The sequence below is a fragment of the Cupressus sempervirens genome, chromosome 10 (assembly GCF_028749045.1).
Source record: "Cupressus sempervirens isolate cs-2001-9-10 chromosome 10, ASM2874904v1, whole genome shotgun sequence".
NCBI classification, from domain to species: domain Eukaryota; kingdom Viridiplantae; phylum Streptophyta; class Pinopsida; order Cupressales; family Cupressaceae; genus Cupressus; species Cupressus sempervirens.
Window position 1 is genome coordinate 494718608 of NC_143127.1, and position 15668 is coordinate 494734275.

At 35.6% G+C, this 15668-nt stretch overlaps 1 protein-coding gene across 7 annotated transcripts in view; it reads left to right on the forward strand.

Annotated features, from left to right (window-relative positions):
- LOC149534828 (P-loop containing nucleoside triphosphate hydrolases superfamily protein) overlaps positions 1-15668 on the forward strand; it is a 167851-nt gene that overhangs the window by 127995 nt on the left and 24188 nt on the right. For all 7 annotated transcript variants that reach the window (XR_016356738.1, XR_016356739.1, XR_016356737.1 and 4 more), the window contains exons 6-9: positions 970-1162; positions 1427-1457; positions 1616-1674; positions 1939-2012. Coding sequence is in view for 4 of the 7 variants with exons in the window: in XM_089803359.1 (XP_089659485.1) it covers positions 970-1162; positions 1427-1457; positions 1616-1674; positions 1939-2012 (357 nt within the window). In the remaining 3 variants the exon portion in view is untranslated. The remainder of the gene's footprint in view (positions 1-969; positions 1163-1426; positions 1458-1615; positions 1675-1938; positions 2013-15668) is intronic.

Here is a 15668-nt window from a genome sequence, read left to right on the forward strand (position 1 = left end):
ATTAAAAAAGCTTTGAGTTGCTATGTTGTGAATTAAGTCATCCTTTGCAATAAGCTGCTGCCACAGAGTTTAAGGAGAATTCCAAGTGTTAAGAGTGATTTTCAGACTGCCTTTAGACTGCTGTCCATTTTTCTGTGCAATCTGAAAACATTATTGAAGTCCTGTCCTGTAGCTGGAGAACTCAGTTGCTTTTCACTGTCTTGGGAAGCTTAATTTTGGCATGGAGTCAAGTGATTATCCTTCTTCGAGGAGTTCATGGTGGTAAATAATACCTGTATCACAGACCTTTGCAATCAATTTGAGCTATTGCCAACTCAGACCTTGATTCCAGGTTCTGGTCATTGCACAACAATTGTTGATAATTCATTGTTTCTGTTGCTTCCTTTGTTGCCTCATTTGAGCTGTGCTACTGTGTGAGATTAGATTTTAAATGCATTTAAATGTATGACATCTGTTCGTGTAATTTTGACTCATTAAGCAGTTGAAGCACATATTTCTTGTAAAACAATACTTGTTTATCTTTGTAAATGCCATTCAATGTTTCGGCAACTCAAAACAAGAAAGTTCATAAACATTGCATCTCAGAGAAAACAACAAGAACTTTATACATTCATGCAAAACAAACTGCTCGAAAGACAAATCTTCATTTGACTGGAAGAGGGTACGAAAAAAGTTGCTAGCAGCTTGGCTGATATATTACAATGGCATTACTAGGATCTTTTTAATACATTTTTCTCCATACAATACATACACGGGCTCCTTGATTGACTGTATAATCTCATGGACATGATTACATGAGGATAAACTTTATGGGACATGTTTGCCAATCAGCTAGTTATTTTCTGATTTTCTTTTCAAAGAACTAAAGAGGAAAACGTTACCATCCCAGACCATGATTCTGTTTGTCTTCTTTATTATTTGTATTTTTAGTGGAAATTGTTAGTTGGAATTCATTTTGGTCATTTACAGATACATTATTGGGTTAGCTGGACCTCCTGGCGCAGGCAAGTCCACGGTATCAAATGAAGTGGTTCGTCGTTTGAATACACTCTGGCTTGAAAAGGCAGATGGAATGACTTCTCCGATAGAGCCTGTTGATATTGCTGTGGTTGTTCCAATGGATGGATTCCATCTATATCGTTCCCAACTTGACATGATGAAGGTCTGTTATTATAATATCTTCATTCTGGGAAGTTTTATATCCTGAGGAACTGCATAGAAACTATTGAGATTTTGTTCAGATGTTTTAAGTGAGTTATATCCTTCATGTTTGCAAATAAGATAGGGAAAAATAGACTTGAATTTAAGCAATATAATTTTTTGTAGAGGTTTCAGATCAATTGAAACAAGGTTTAGATTGAGGCAAGTAGTGGCTAGTCTAAGATTGTTATTTTTACTTGACCCTTTGTTTTCTTTGTTATTGCAGGATCCAAAGGAAGCACATCTAAGAAGAGGAGGTGAGGAAATTTCAATAAATATCTATTGAATTGTAATGGGAGAAATTAGAGCACGACTCAGTGTGAAAACATTGGCATGGATGTCCTAGAGGCTATGATCTTTTGACCCCAACAAACCTGACATTGAATAATATTTTGATATTTTAAAATATTTCCAGCTCCATGGACATTTGACCCAGATCGTCTTCTGTCACACCTTGCTACCCTGCGAAGACAGGTATTTTTTATTCAAAAATCCTTTTGCATATATTAATTTTATATGCCTTGACGGTGAATGTGATTGTCTCGTTTTTCTTTTCTGAGTAATATTCGAAGTAAAAAGTATATCCCTACAAAAAAGAGATTATGCCTGAAGCTTTCGTTTGGAAAATATTAATGCGGCTGAATGTACGCAGAAAAATCATGTAAACCATCTAATACATGACAGTGCAGTTTTGCTACTATAGAATTACTTACGAGATTTAAAATGGTTCTATCTCAGGGATATGTATATATGCCATCATTTGATCATGCACTAGGAGATCCAGTGGAGGATGATATTTTTGTGAGCCCTTTGTAAGCTGGCTAGCCTAAATCTACAGTTTGTATTTTTTGTACTTGTACAAAATGCTGTTCTTAGTGCTTTCACTGTTTCAACTTCTTGAAATCGGAAAACATGCTATTTGGTAGTTGTTGAAATTCACTCACTGCCTGAATATTATTTTTTCTATCTATTTTCACATATGAATGCAACATATGAAGTAAAGACTAGTCAAAGTTGTATTTAAATTTTAGATAGATATTGCAAGTTGCAACTGTGATTTTCCTCATTGTTTACATAAGCCAAACGTTTATTCAAGATCTTAGATATGCATTGTCAGTGAGATTGTTAATTTTAGTAGTTGTGTTGCGTTTTTCATTGAATAATTGAATTGAATATTATGTTGGCTAAAAATTTTGTAAGCCATTGTGACCACAACTTACAAAATTGTAACTTTAGACAACATCACGTGAGATTATTGTCTTCTCTCAGCATTAGGGGAGGCTCCCTTCTTACCGTAGTTGGCTACAACAAGGACTTAACTGGTAATTATAACAAAGGCGGTTTTCACAATCTATCCCTCTTTTTTCAGGGATGATTTCACAACACTTTCTGAACAACACTAAATTTTAAACAAAAAGGACTTGTTACAATAAAATTGATAGCTTCTAAGTTGACATAAGAACTAAGTTACCAATTCGGGTTCAGGGAAGAATTCAAGTTCAAGTTCGTGGTTTGGGCAAAAAAAAAAAATCCCATTTGGGTTTGTGGGTGGGTTGGTGAGTATATACACACACACACACACACAAAGAAATAAGAGAAATGTGTGTGATTATATATATACACACAAAAAAAAAAAAAAACGTGCATGATTGCAAAACTAAGTCATTTCATAGAATGACCTAACATAGCATGCAAATTATTTTCTAGAACCTGAGAAGCAACCTAGCATCCTTGACGCACCAACCATAAGAATTTCACAAATAGGACAACTCACAGATTTTAAATCAAAAGTATTGTATTTTATAGCATTGGAAGTTTACAAGAAATTTGTTAAAAACTAAATACTTCCAATCACGTAATTTTACAAATATGTGGTCACTCAGAAATCAAAATATGACCACTGTAGCTATCTGTATACTGTCACTTCACATAGAATCGCCATAAACATGTGGCAGCCAATATCTGATAATGTTCAGAAATTAATCTGACGTATTCAAAATGCTGCTACAATCATTTCTTACTTCTGTTATAAGTACCTCGGACTAAAAAACAAAACAAATGGATATTTTGCTCCTTTTTACTCTCAGAGCGGTCCGGGACAGACCCATAGTCCCAAATCCGGACCCTGCCTGGACCTGTCATGAACTTAGGCACGAATCTGGAACTGTGCGAACCTAGACCCGAATCCAGGCAGTAGGGTCTGAACCTGGTAACATAGCATAAGAACAACATAGAAGATACCAATCTTCTTTCTAGAGTGGAACAGTTGCAAAAACCCAAAGTCATTTACACTTATCATGAATGACAAATTAACACCTTGAATACACGATAAAGCTCAAAGTCTTTTACCAGACACTATCTAAGTTCTATGAAGAGTATTTGAAACTAAAGTGCAAAGTCTTTCAGCCTTAAGTATCTAAAGCAACTCTAAACAATATTAACCTATTTCTTTTGTAGCAAAAGGTCTCCAAAAGACACAAATCAAATGCTCAAAAGGTTATGAAAGTAAGCAAGTGAATCAAAGATTGAATAACCTATGAAACAGAAGAAAACATAAGTCACTCACAAGCCTGAAAACACATAGTTTGCGAAAACCTATTCTTTATTATTCACTTTCACAAACAATTTCTGCATCGTCTACTTGTAGTACAAAAGATACTTTTCAAATCAAGTCCTTGCTTTATATAGGTGTGGAGTCGGGAGAAAAGGGTGGGGGGACCCTAACAACTTTGACTAATTCCTTGTTTTTGACTTATTAAAATTAAAAGTCCTAATGTACTTGACCTGCAATTTGATTACATGCAGGTGAAAAGGTCACTCGCAATTACAACTTATTTTCCAATTATATGTAATTTGTCAATAACAAAATTGCAAAGTGTGTGATGAAAGTAAAAAGTGTTTGACAAGACACGACTCCTATTTTATCATCCTCTATCAAAGAGGTCTTCTTGTCACTAGATTGCCAAGTATTCGAAATCTTCAAATTTAGACATGAGTTGGAACATTTGCAAAAAATAACACTTTGACCTCTACATCTGGTGGCATCAATAAATCACTGATTTTTTGTTCTCGTCCATGAATGGAAAAAAACTCAGAATCCCTTTTATTGGTTCTCTACCCTGCATGGGATTAGTCTTGATAGCATTCTATACTCTCAATCATTTTTACACTTTTTCACCTCATTGTAGGCTCTATCATGTGGTTGTTCCTGCTTTGTATCGTTTTGGAAAATAGGACTAATGAGGAATTTTGGGTATTTTTGGTGGGCAATGCAAGTAGATAGAACATATACACCTGTTGTCCAAATGATAGAATAGCAACGACTATATCCAGGGAGAGTCTCTTCTACTTCTAATTGGGGTTTTGAAATCCAATTACAAGTACATTTGGGAAGGTATTTTACTTGCATTCAAGTTTTTAAACTCTGACTATGAGTAGGAAAGAATCTTCATTTATGCTTGGGAAACACTTGCAGTCGAGTTTTTTAAGTCCGACTGCAAGTAGTGGAAGAACTTTGCTTTTTCTTGGCGCAGTAGACTCACAATTGGGTTTTTTAAATCTGATTGCAAGTAGGGAAGAACATGCATTTTGAAGCTCTTGCTTTGTGGAGTATTTGCATCATTTTGGGGAAGAATTTATATTGTTTTGAAAACAATACACTCAAACTTCAAAGACAAAAGCCTATACAAAACTGAAAATGATTTACAAAAACAAGAAACAAACATTGTAATGTCCCCTATTTATGATTATTAGGATACTATGGGAATTAGTAAATTTATTCTCAATTACCTACTTAATGCAATGGATATGAATGCAACACAATGAATTACAGTGATAAGGATTAATATATATGATTGGTCATCAGTATTAGCCAGGGACGCATTTTTGGCAAAATTTGACCCATCCCCATTTCTTGGACATCCTCAAAATTTGATAACTTCTTTCCCTTGGCTGTCCCATGAAATTAATGTTTCAGTTTTGATTATTTGATTGATCTCCACTCTCATAATAACTCTAAATTTAAATTATTTAACACAAACATTAAATGTTAAGGTTCTATAATTTATAAGCATGCTTTATCCATGTTTTTATATGACTATTTAAAATTTCTTTACATATTATTAAATTTTTCTTATTTTTTATATAACTATTCCCACTGCCATCCCCAATCATCCGCTACTTCAAGGGGAAAAAATTGTTAGGAAAACCTGCTTCCCCGTCCCCTCGTCTCCTCGTCCCAAAAACTTGGGGTAACATAGCTAGTAATTCCAAATGCTATGAAAATGGCAATGCACTAATGAATTATAATGTAGTAGCACAATGCGATGTACAAATGCACAATGAATTTATAATGAAAAGGAAAATGTGTATATATAACTATAATTCCAATGCCACAATGTAATACAATGGATAATTTTGTGGCAATATAAGCTTGGCAATTGGTTGAGGAAGATCTCTTGAGGATCTTGCTCTTTTTCATTGACAAAATTTTCTTGATCTTCTCAAGCATTGAGTCTATGCCATCATAGATCTCTCGAAGACAAGGCCTATCCATCTCAACATACCTAAGCATGATCATAATGGGCTCGGTGAACTTGATGAGATATTCCACACATTCCCACCATAAGTCATCCAATATCCTAAGCTTTATTTTGGATGCCTCTCACTGTTGCTTTGCCTCCATATAGTCCAATTGTTGCTGATTATCATATTGGAAAGTGCCTCTTTCACTTGCATAAGTCGTCTCAAGATGATCACATTTGATGCAAAATGTGTCTCAACAACTTGTAACATAAAATAGAGCAAAAAATTTACAACTATTAGATACATCAAAAAAGAATAAATATTACACAATCAAAGAATTAGAAATTGTGAGATTATATATTTTTTAAATTAAACTACTAACTTGAGTTCAAGTTCACTTACCTTTAGTAACTCCAAACATGAAAACATTTTGAATATCCCTTGAGTCATGTGGTGGTTTTTGATGACATCTGGATGTCCTTAGCTTCTGCATACATCTCCTTGATCCACTCAATACTTTTTCCAATCTTTTGTAGCATAAGATTGAGTGAATGAGTCACATGATGTGTCCAAAAAGAATGATCATATCTCTCTTCAACTAACAAACCAGCAGCTGTACAATTCTTTGCATTTTTTATTACAACTTGGATAAAATTTCTAGCACCCACTTCTTCAATGGTAGAGATGAGAATAGTAGCAATAAACAACCCATCTTTACTTGCCCCTCACAATCCACTGATTTAAAAAACATTGCCCCTTTAGGGGACACCGCCAAAACATAGATCAAAGGGCAATTTCTAGCATCTTTCCACCCTTCTGAAACAATTGTTACCCTTGTCTCAATCCATGAATCCTTTATGGACTGCAACTGCTCATCAATCAACTTAACCTCTTGATCCAACAAGGTGGTTCATACTCTCTCAAAACTAGGACCTGAATACCGCGCAATAGCTTCATTAGCACTTCTCAACATCCTCTTGAAATATGGAAGAAAACAAGATTAAAAGACAACCCATTTGCAAACAAGCATTTTGCCACATCAATGTTAGCAATTTCCGCACTCTGATTTTGAACTGCAATTTCTTGTGGTCCCTTTCTTTTGTAATGAATGCTTCATTTTGAGGATTAGGGAAAGTTGAGATACTATAGAAGGGGTGATCTTCTATCACATCATTTGTGGCAGATTTCATTCCCTTTACTTTTTTCTAGTTTTATTCATACTACCATCAATGTTATTTTGCTTATGTTCTTCTCTCTCTCTTCTTCTTCCTCGTGCTCTTGAATATATTTTAATACTATTGAATTTAGCACAGGTGCAATTTTTTTCCAAGACATTTATTGACTCCTCTTCCAAGGTTTTGGTTCCCAAAACCACAAATTGAAATCCTACAAGCATTGCTTGCTCGATGCTAGGATATCCAACCGGTTAAGGCCAACTTTACGGGATTGATCGATGTGATCCAAATCCCCTACGCTTCCGGCTCTACAAAACCAAGACGGATGTACCTGATCCTAGACAACAACCTTAAATCCAAGATGCTTAAAGCAGATTGGCTAGAACACAAATACAATGAAAGTTTTCCTAATGGCAAGAATTATAGAAAACTTCAAATGTGTGAATTACAAATTAAGAATAATAAAAGAATATAGGAATGTTTTAAATAAAAATGCTTATCATAGATGGTTGCAACAAATGAATATATTATTTCTTCAAAGGAAAGAAATGACACAGTTGCCAGCATATGGATTATGAATCAAGAGTAAAAGACCGGTGCTTAATTAAATGGGCAATCAAAGTCAATATTATAAGTTGAAACGTACAACTTTATAAAGTTCAATATATTTAAACTATAAACAATTTTAACAATTCAGATGCGATGGATCAATTATTTAAATGCAATTTTAAACTAGTCTAGAATGCACTATAACTCCTAAGGAGACAAACTAGACATACATACGGAAACAATTAAATATTTCACAATATATATGTTTATCAGATTTAAAATGCAATAATGACCCACTCTACTTATCTGAATATTAAAATATTTATAGAAATTAATAAAAAACACTTATAAAGGACACAACGTAATAATAACTTAAAACTTTAATGCAAAATAAAAATAAATACGCTTACAGATTATACCAAAAACAAATTGCATTAGAGACACTTCTTAGGGATGATCCACCCAATGCATTTCAATTCCAGAATCGCATACAAATTTGCTCGGTAATCCAGAATCCACAGGCTTAGTTCAAAACTTCATTTATTTACCAATCGGAAAATATAATACATCATGGGTGCATTATAAAAATTAAAGAGTATATATCAATATGGAAATTGTCCCTCTTGCTATTTTACATCTCCTATTTATAAAAGGCAAAGGGGTATCAGTTCCCTCTTAAAAAATCGCACCCGTTCATAATGCAACTGCCCGATAATCCCATAACATTATGATTAATATAACAAACTAAAACATAAATAATCAAACCATTGATTTTTTCATAAAGTATGGGGACTCTCGCGGAGGTCATGTTTTTGGCACAATATTTTATCTTTGGCTCCTGAACAATTCATTCCTGAACATTATAGAAGTTGGGAAGCTGCTGCAAAAACTTCCACAATGTGCCTCCCTTATAAACTCCTTGCCTCTACGTCCACCTATTTGGGTGTATGCCTGGCGACCTGCATGACCTGAGCCTTTTTCTCCATGGAGTAGGGTGCATCCTATCAATTCCGGCGTCCATCTTCAGACCTGCAACAAATACGGCAAGACATTAGATATCTATGATTAAAAACGTCCCTGGCTCTGGCGGTTCTACAAGACAAAGCCACTCAATTCTCCATCATCGTAGATGAGAGACAACCCAAAAATGCGTGGAATACCAAACTCTTCAGCAAAAACATTTTAAGTATATGCAAGAGGCTCATGCCGTGTACAATTCATCGCTCAGGCATATATAATACCTTTGGCAATATCTCTCTTCCTACATGCCTCTTTGCTCGCCATGGAGTAGCCAGAAGGTGAGTTTGAAAGTTTGATGTCTCACTATTTCCTACCATAGATGAGAACTCTTCTCCTGATGCAAAACATCTTCGATTTAATCATCTCTTGCCATTAAAATTTTAAACTCATATATATGTCTATCATCACTCTTGAGACACCTAGCATTCATTTCTGACTGGACAGACTCTTCTGATTGCATGTTTCTTTTGAAAGACCCCACTATGCCATATCTGATTGCATGATCAAGTTAAGGGAGTGAACAGTGCATGGAGTCCAAAAAATATGGTCATACCGACTCTCAACTAAAGCACCCGCACCCCTACAATTTTTGGCATTGTTAGTGACCACCTGTACCACATTCTCACTACCCACCATCTCAATGGCCTCAATGAGAATTCTAGAAATGAATTCCGAATCCTTCACTTGCCCTTCACAATCAATGGCCTTCAAAAACATTGCCCCTTTGGGGGAAATTGCAATCACATTAATTAGTGGCCGGTTTCTTGTATCCTTCCAACCATCTGACACAATAGTTAGACCCGAAGTTTTCCAAGATTTTTTGATTGGTTGAAGGTCTCTCTCTATATGTGCCCTCTTCATATATTTTCTTCACCCAATCTACTTCAGTGCCAATCCTCTACATGATCAAGTTAAGGGAGTGAACAGTGCATGGAGTCCAAAAAATATGGTCATACTGACTCTCAACTAAAGCACCCGCACCCCTACAATTTTCCTCCCCCTCTTCATATATTTTCTTCACCCAATCTAGTTCAGTGCCAATCCTCTGCATGATCAAGTTAAGGGAGTGAACAGTGCATGGAGTCCAAAAAATATGGTCATACCGACTCTCAACTAAAGCACCCGCACCCCTACAATTTTTGGCATTGTCAGTGACCACCTGTACCACATTCTCACTACCCACCATCTCAATGGCCTCAATGAGAATTCTATAAATGAATTCCGAATCCTTCACTTGCCCTTCACAATCAATGGCCTTCAAAAACATTGCCCCTTTGGGGGAAATTGCAATCACATTAATCAGTGGCCGGTTTCTTGTATCCTTCCAACCATCTGACACAATAGTTAGACCCGAAGTTTTCCAAGATTTTTTGATTGGTTGAAGGTCTCTCTCTATATGTGCCCTCTCTTGTTGCAATAAAGTTGTATGCACCTTTTCATAGCCCAGGCTTGTGTAGTTAGCTGGTGATTCTTTGATTGCTGCCACCATTTCCTTCCAATATGGTGATCTCACCAAGTTGAAAGAAAGCCCATTCGCGTAGAGGCAACGTGCAATAGCTTCATCAGCGCGGTCTCTTGCCCCCATTTTAAATGCGATGTCCAATGGGCCTCTTTTACGAGTTGAAATTTCCACTTCTTCCTCATCCTCTTCTGGCACAGGTACCTGCAAGAATGGGTGTTGGGAGGATGCCATTGGTTCAGTGGGTGTCTTTGGCTTGCTCGTTGAGGAAGGACCTTGATAGTAGCTTTTTTTTGATCTATTGATCAATGCATCAGCAGCTTCTTGTTCTCTTACAAATGAAAGTATTTCCGCGCTAGTCATCCCAGTACCATTTTTGCCTTTGCACATTCCAAATCCTTTGCCAGCAGGGCCCATAAAATGAAGCTTCACTCGAGAATATGAGCTATTGAAAAGTTTTCCTTTGTTACTTTGACAATAATTGCACTTCCAATAGTATGAGCCACCTCCTGAAACCTGTGATATCCGTGTTGTATGTCTCCACAAAGGAGAACCTACATCAATTTTAAAATTATCAGTCCCTTCCCCTCCTTGGCCCCCCACTGAACTTTGACTAGCACTACCACCGGTATCCATTCTTGTCTAGTTTTTTGCAACCTATTTTATAAGAAAATAAATAAATTTTAATTAGTTCCTAACAACGATGAACATCAATGATCATGAATACAATGGAAAGAAGTGAGAAAAACTACTAAAATAGATACCCAAAGTTGCTTCTACATATCTTTCAAAAAAAAAAATTTGAAATTTTTTTTTAAAAAAATCTTCAAGAACTTCAAAACATCATCCAAAACTCAAAAAAATTCATCTAAATACTCAAGAAAAGGATTGATCACTTACCTTGAATGGTTTAAACTTCTTTGAGAAAGCTATCTCTCCCTCTTCAATCGATCCTCTTCGAAAATGCTGAACTTAGCTTCACAATGAAGAAGTGGCTGTAGGTGCAAACAAAACTCTAAAATGACTCTTGTGAATGCTTCTATGTTGTCTTCTAGGGTCGTTTTAGGGTTTTATTGTGAAAAAATGCTTTAAAAAATGCTTTTAGTCACATGTTGTTTCATAGTTTTAAGTTAAAATATACTTTATTTTATTAATTTTCCGCCTAACTCCCGCGGATGCGTCCGGATGCTCCCGGATTCCCTGCGGATGCTGCCCGGAAGCCACCCGCAGGCATCCGGAGGCTTCCCGCATCCGTCCGCATTGGATGTGGAAGCCAGGCCCTACTGGCACGAATCGGTATTTGAGCTTTTTAGGGTTAAGGAAGTCAAAACATTATAAAATTTCCAAAAGCAAATGCACTTTTTGGTCGTTTGTGGGGCCTAGTTCGACCAAGTTTAAACATGGATTGATCTAGGCAAGCCAAACTCACCCAGGTTCAAACAACAGAGGAAAAAGTTTGAATTGGGGACCGGATTTTTGAACCATGACCAGACCACTGGGCAAACTATACCCTGAGCAGGTACTAGTTCGAACCCAAGTCTAGTCTGAAGGGTGTTTAGGCAAACTAGGTTAACGAAGATTAAAATCTTTGCTCTATTTTCACTCTTAACATTTGTTATTGAAGCACTTCATTACTTGTCAACGCATTACCAACTCTTCTCTTTAGAACTGCAACATTTAGTATATACTAATTTTCCTTGGAATGCGAAATCAAAAACACAAAACACAAAAAACAATCAGAAACTTGCTAAATCTACCAAAACAAAATTACCCCACCTTATTAACATAGTCTTTTTGGTCAAACAAACATCAGCAATTGTTCCAAATATATGGTTGGCATCTTTCAAATGTTACTACTTCGTGGTAGAGTGAGGATGCTCTCTGGTGATGTTCTTGCCCAAGATGTGCTTGAGGGAGACACATGTCACAAGTTCCTGTCAAAATGGTCTTCATATTTTTTATATTCTGTATTCATTGTATTTAACCCAGTGGTATATTGTAAAGATACATGTTTGCTAATCTGTGCCTAGTTAATGGCTTATGTACTAGATCTATTTGTTTGATGTAATTTCAAGTTTTTGATTTGATGTATTTAAACAGAGGAATACATCAATACTTGATTATTTGTATTCTGATGAAATATTTTAAGTTTATTATTTTAAAAGTGTGGTGGTCCTTATACTTTGGTTGACTTCGACTTTTGTTTCTTGGCAGGTTTGGATTTTTTCTTAGAAGTCCTCCAAAATCTTTGATAATTCTTCACAATCGCCTTCCTCATTATCTTAGTTGAAGGGCACTACTCACTACCTCATTATGTTTCTTCATGACTTCTTGGAACATGTTCCTTGTCTTTGTTAGGTTGCTTGGGGATTACTTCTTACGAGTGTGTCTCCTGCTGTTATCACTTTCCTCTTTTTATCAATTCCCTTCTTTGTGCTATGAAATATTTATTGCCTTTGTTATTCCTGATCACTCTCAAGTCTCAACCCAAAGATCTTATACGAAGATATATTGCTATGCAAGATGCCTTGGCAGTCTGTGCAACAAATGAACAGCCTATTTGTTGGCAATCAAGTTAAGATGGCATGTCAAGGTACCTCTGGCTTGAGAGCTTCCCTCTGAATGCATGTTCAGTGAGATGTCCCACAAATTTACCAAGTCCTGTGTAAGTTAGTCTTGTTATTCCTCGTTGTCTTGTACAGGTTCGTCTACAAGTTGCTCAATTACATTGTCATGATTCCCATTTGTGAGTTATACTTTGCCAAGGTTCAAATCAACCACAACACCAAATGTTTACTCTGTAATTCTCCTTGAATGCTTAATAGACAGAAAACAAAATAATAGAATAAAACAATATAATAATTAGTAGCAACAATGTTCTAGAAAGTTATGTCATTTCATTCATTCATCACATGTGCAATAGATAGAACTCACCCATGTGATCCTCGGCTATAAGTATAATAAGAAATATATAGCAAGGCCAACATTGGTTAACTACCAGTAACTACCAATTGACAAATACTGTCAAGAACTAACTTCTTAATTAAAAACAGCTTATTCACTTTTTAATTGCAAAACAACTCATTTTATTGATTTATGAACTATAGTGATTGTAGCTTCAAATACAATTATTGTTTAGTTCATAAAATCTAATGTATGTGTAGATGAAGTAAATAGAAGTGATGTTATTGTATTTGCAAGCTTTGCATTGTAGATCATAGTGCATTTGGTCTTTTAGTTTTGTTAGTCCTCTCTCTAATTGACTAATTCTTTATTGTTGTTTATACCAATCCTAGTTATTTGTGTACATCCACTGCCCAATCTTTGACTTTAGTTGAATAGTGTAAGTTCAATAGTTGTTTTACCCTATAGGGTTTGCATTCAATCAAAAGGCATAAACACCTTTCATTTTGAGTAGAAGTGTGTATCAATCTTTTTCCCTTGCCCAAGAAAAAAGATTAGGTTTTTATTTTAAATTTTGTTTGTATTGCTTGCTGAATAGTTGGAAAACTCAGACTCACCTTGGACTTGGCAGCCAAAAAATTGGAGTTAGAAAAAACTCAAGAAAGGACTAAACAAAAGAAGAAAACTGTATTTCTAAAAAAAGATTGATGCATTTAGACAATAAAAAAACCATTGTTGAAAAATTATGCGTCCTATAATCTTCAAACACTCAAGATTTGAAATTTCATCATTCATACTCATTATTTTAAAATTCGAAATGTATAACTACAACAAAAGTTCATAAATGTTTACAATATTACCTAGATCTCTTTTGCCGCTTTGATGTTTCCTAACCTTCTTCAAACCCTACAAACCTGTTTTGAGCAATAAAAAATCATAGAAGTGACAAAAAGTGACTTTTTTAGTGTTTGTGCCTTGGCTGGGTGTTCTCATCAAACTTTGAGAATCTTATTCAATGACTCTGTAAGAACCCCATGTAATTCTACCTCTGAAGATGTATTGACCTTTTGATATTTTGTCAAATGGTTGGCATGCAATGCCAATGCTCTGATTTCTGAGTGTATGTGTTTGCTTTGTTTATATTTGAAAGATTTTGCAATTTCAAAACATATGCCAATGCATGAAATTCAAATTAACTTGCAAGCTCCGCACAAATATCTCATCTTATTTCAATTCAAGAAATTAAATTTTATACAATGATAAACAATGCATTGAAATATGACTTAATTTACAATCTATAAAAGAACCTGGAACTGATCCCATTTACTGCTTATCATCAAATATGAAATGCAGCCCACTAAGATTGTATATATTATTGACACCTAGACATGCAAACACAAAATTGAGGCAGCCTCTTCAATAGATGTGCCTCTATAAACCCAGATGCCACCCTTCCTATGAATATCATGGCCTCTAAAATGCCCAGCCGCTGCCTTTAATCTGAAACACAGGTCTCTTAATTAGCAGCAATCTGTAATAATGAAGCCCTCTGCACTTTGCAATCAGTTGTGGAATAATATAGAACTTCAAAGCACCAATTATGTCTTGGCCTCTAGATAAGAACAACGCTTGGCACAATTCATTGCACATTTAACCAGTTAAAAGTGCTGTAGAAAATCAGTAGAATTATCAATTCTCCAAGTCTGAAAACTTCAAACCCTTGCTCAATTCTCTTCGCTCAAATTATCAATATCTCTTACATTGGTGTTTATATTTCTTCAAGACAAGTTGATCACAAGTCTTCAGTGACACTCATCACATGACTTGAAAAAGCACTTAGCTTTTGTTAAATCCGAATTATAATATATAATTATATTTCCCCAAAAACTTAGGTGCCAAAGTCACTTTATAATAAAAACATTTAATGCATTGGGCATTGCATTATAATAAGCTTTTAACATTATTATTAATTAAGTAGAACTTAATTAATAATCAAATAATCATGGAATTAGCTCACTAAATCCCTCCAAGTGGTAAACTGTGAATCCAAATATATCATGCCAAGGCAGGAAATACAAGTGGGTTGCCAAGAATAGCAATTGGGCATAATTGACTTACTATAAATGGTAAGCCTAGCAAGTCTCTGAAAAACTACTCCAATCATTGTTACTAAATCTCAACACTATCACCAAGTTGTTTAGGTTCCCTGCTAAACATAGAAATCCTGACTTTCTTGAATTAGACACTTCCTATAAATAGTAATTGTGTCAAACTAATCCAAACAAAGAGTAACCTTGAACACCCCTGACCTCTGGAGTGGGAATTGGCCTCTAGCTCTGCCAACTGAGACTCCCTAACCAACTTAGCCTATGAGGGCCACTAATAGGCTAATCTGAAGCACCAACCATGGTGAGCTGAAAAGGGGACATTATAGTTTGCCCCTTACAAAAAAGAAACACCAAGTACCTAGATTGCAATGGTAGAACTGTGTAATGTCCCTATGATCACCAACTAGCCCATGATAACATCATCACCAATCTAACTGACCCAACCTGCCAAACTGAAATGAATTCAACTATAGATGTTAGAGTGAGCATTTCATATGAAAGAAACTTATACAACTGACAAAGCTTGCATCCCAAGACTACATAAGGTGACTATCATACACATTGCCCAACACATGCACAATTAAACTATGCACTAGAAAGGGGTCATGCACAAGAGGATCAAAATAATACCTGAAAACACTCCTCACAGTATAGACCCATGTAAACTCCTTAGTGAGCTCTCTTTGAAATCACAATGCACTAGAAGGATCCCAAACTTTGCACACAAGC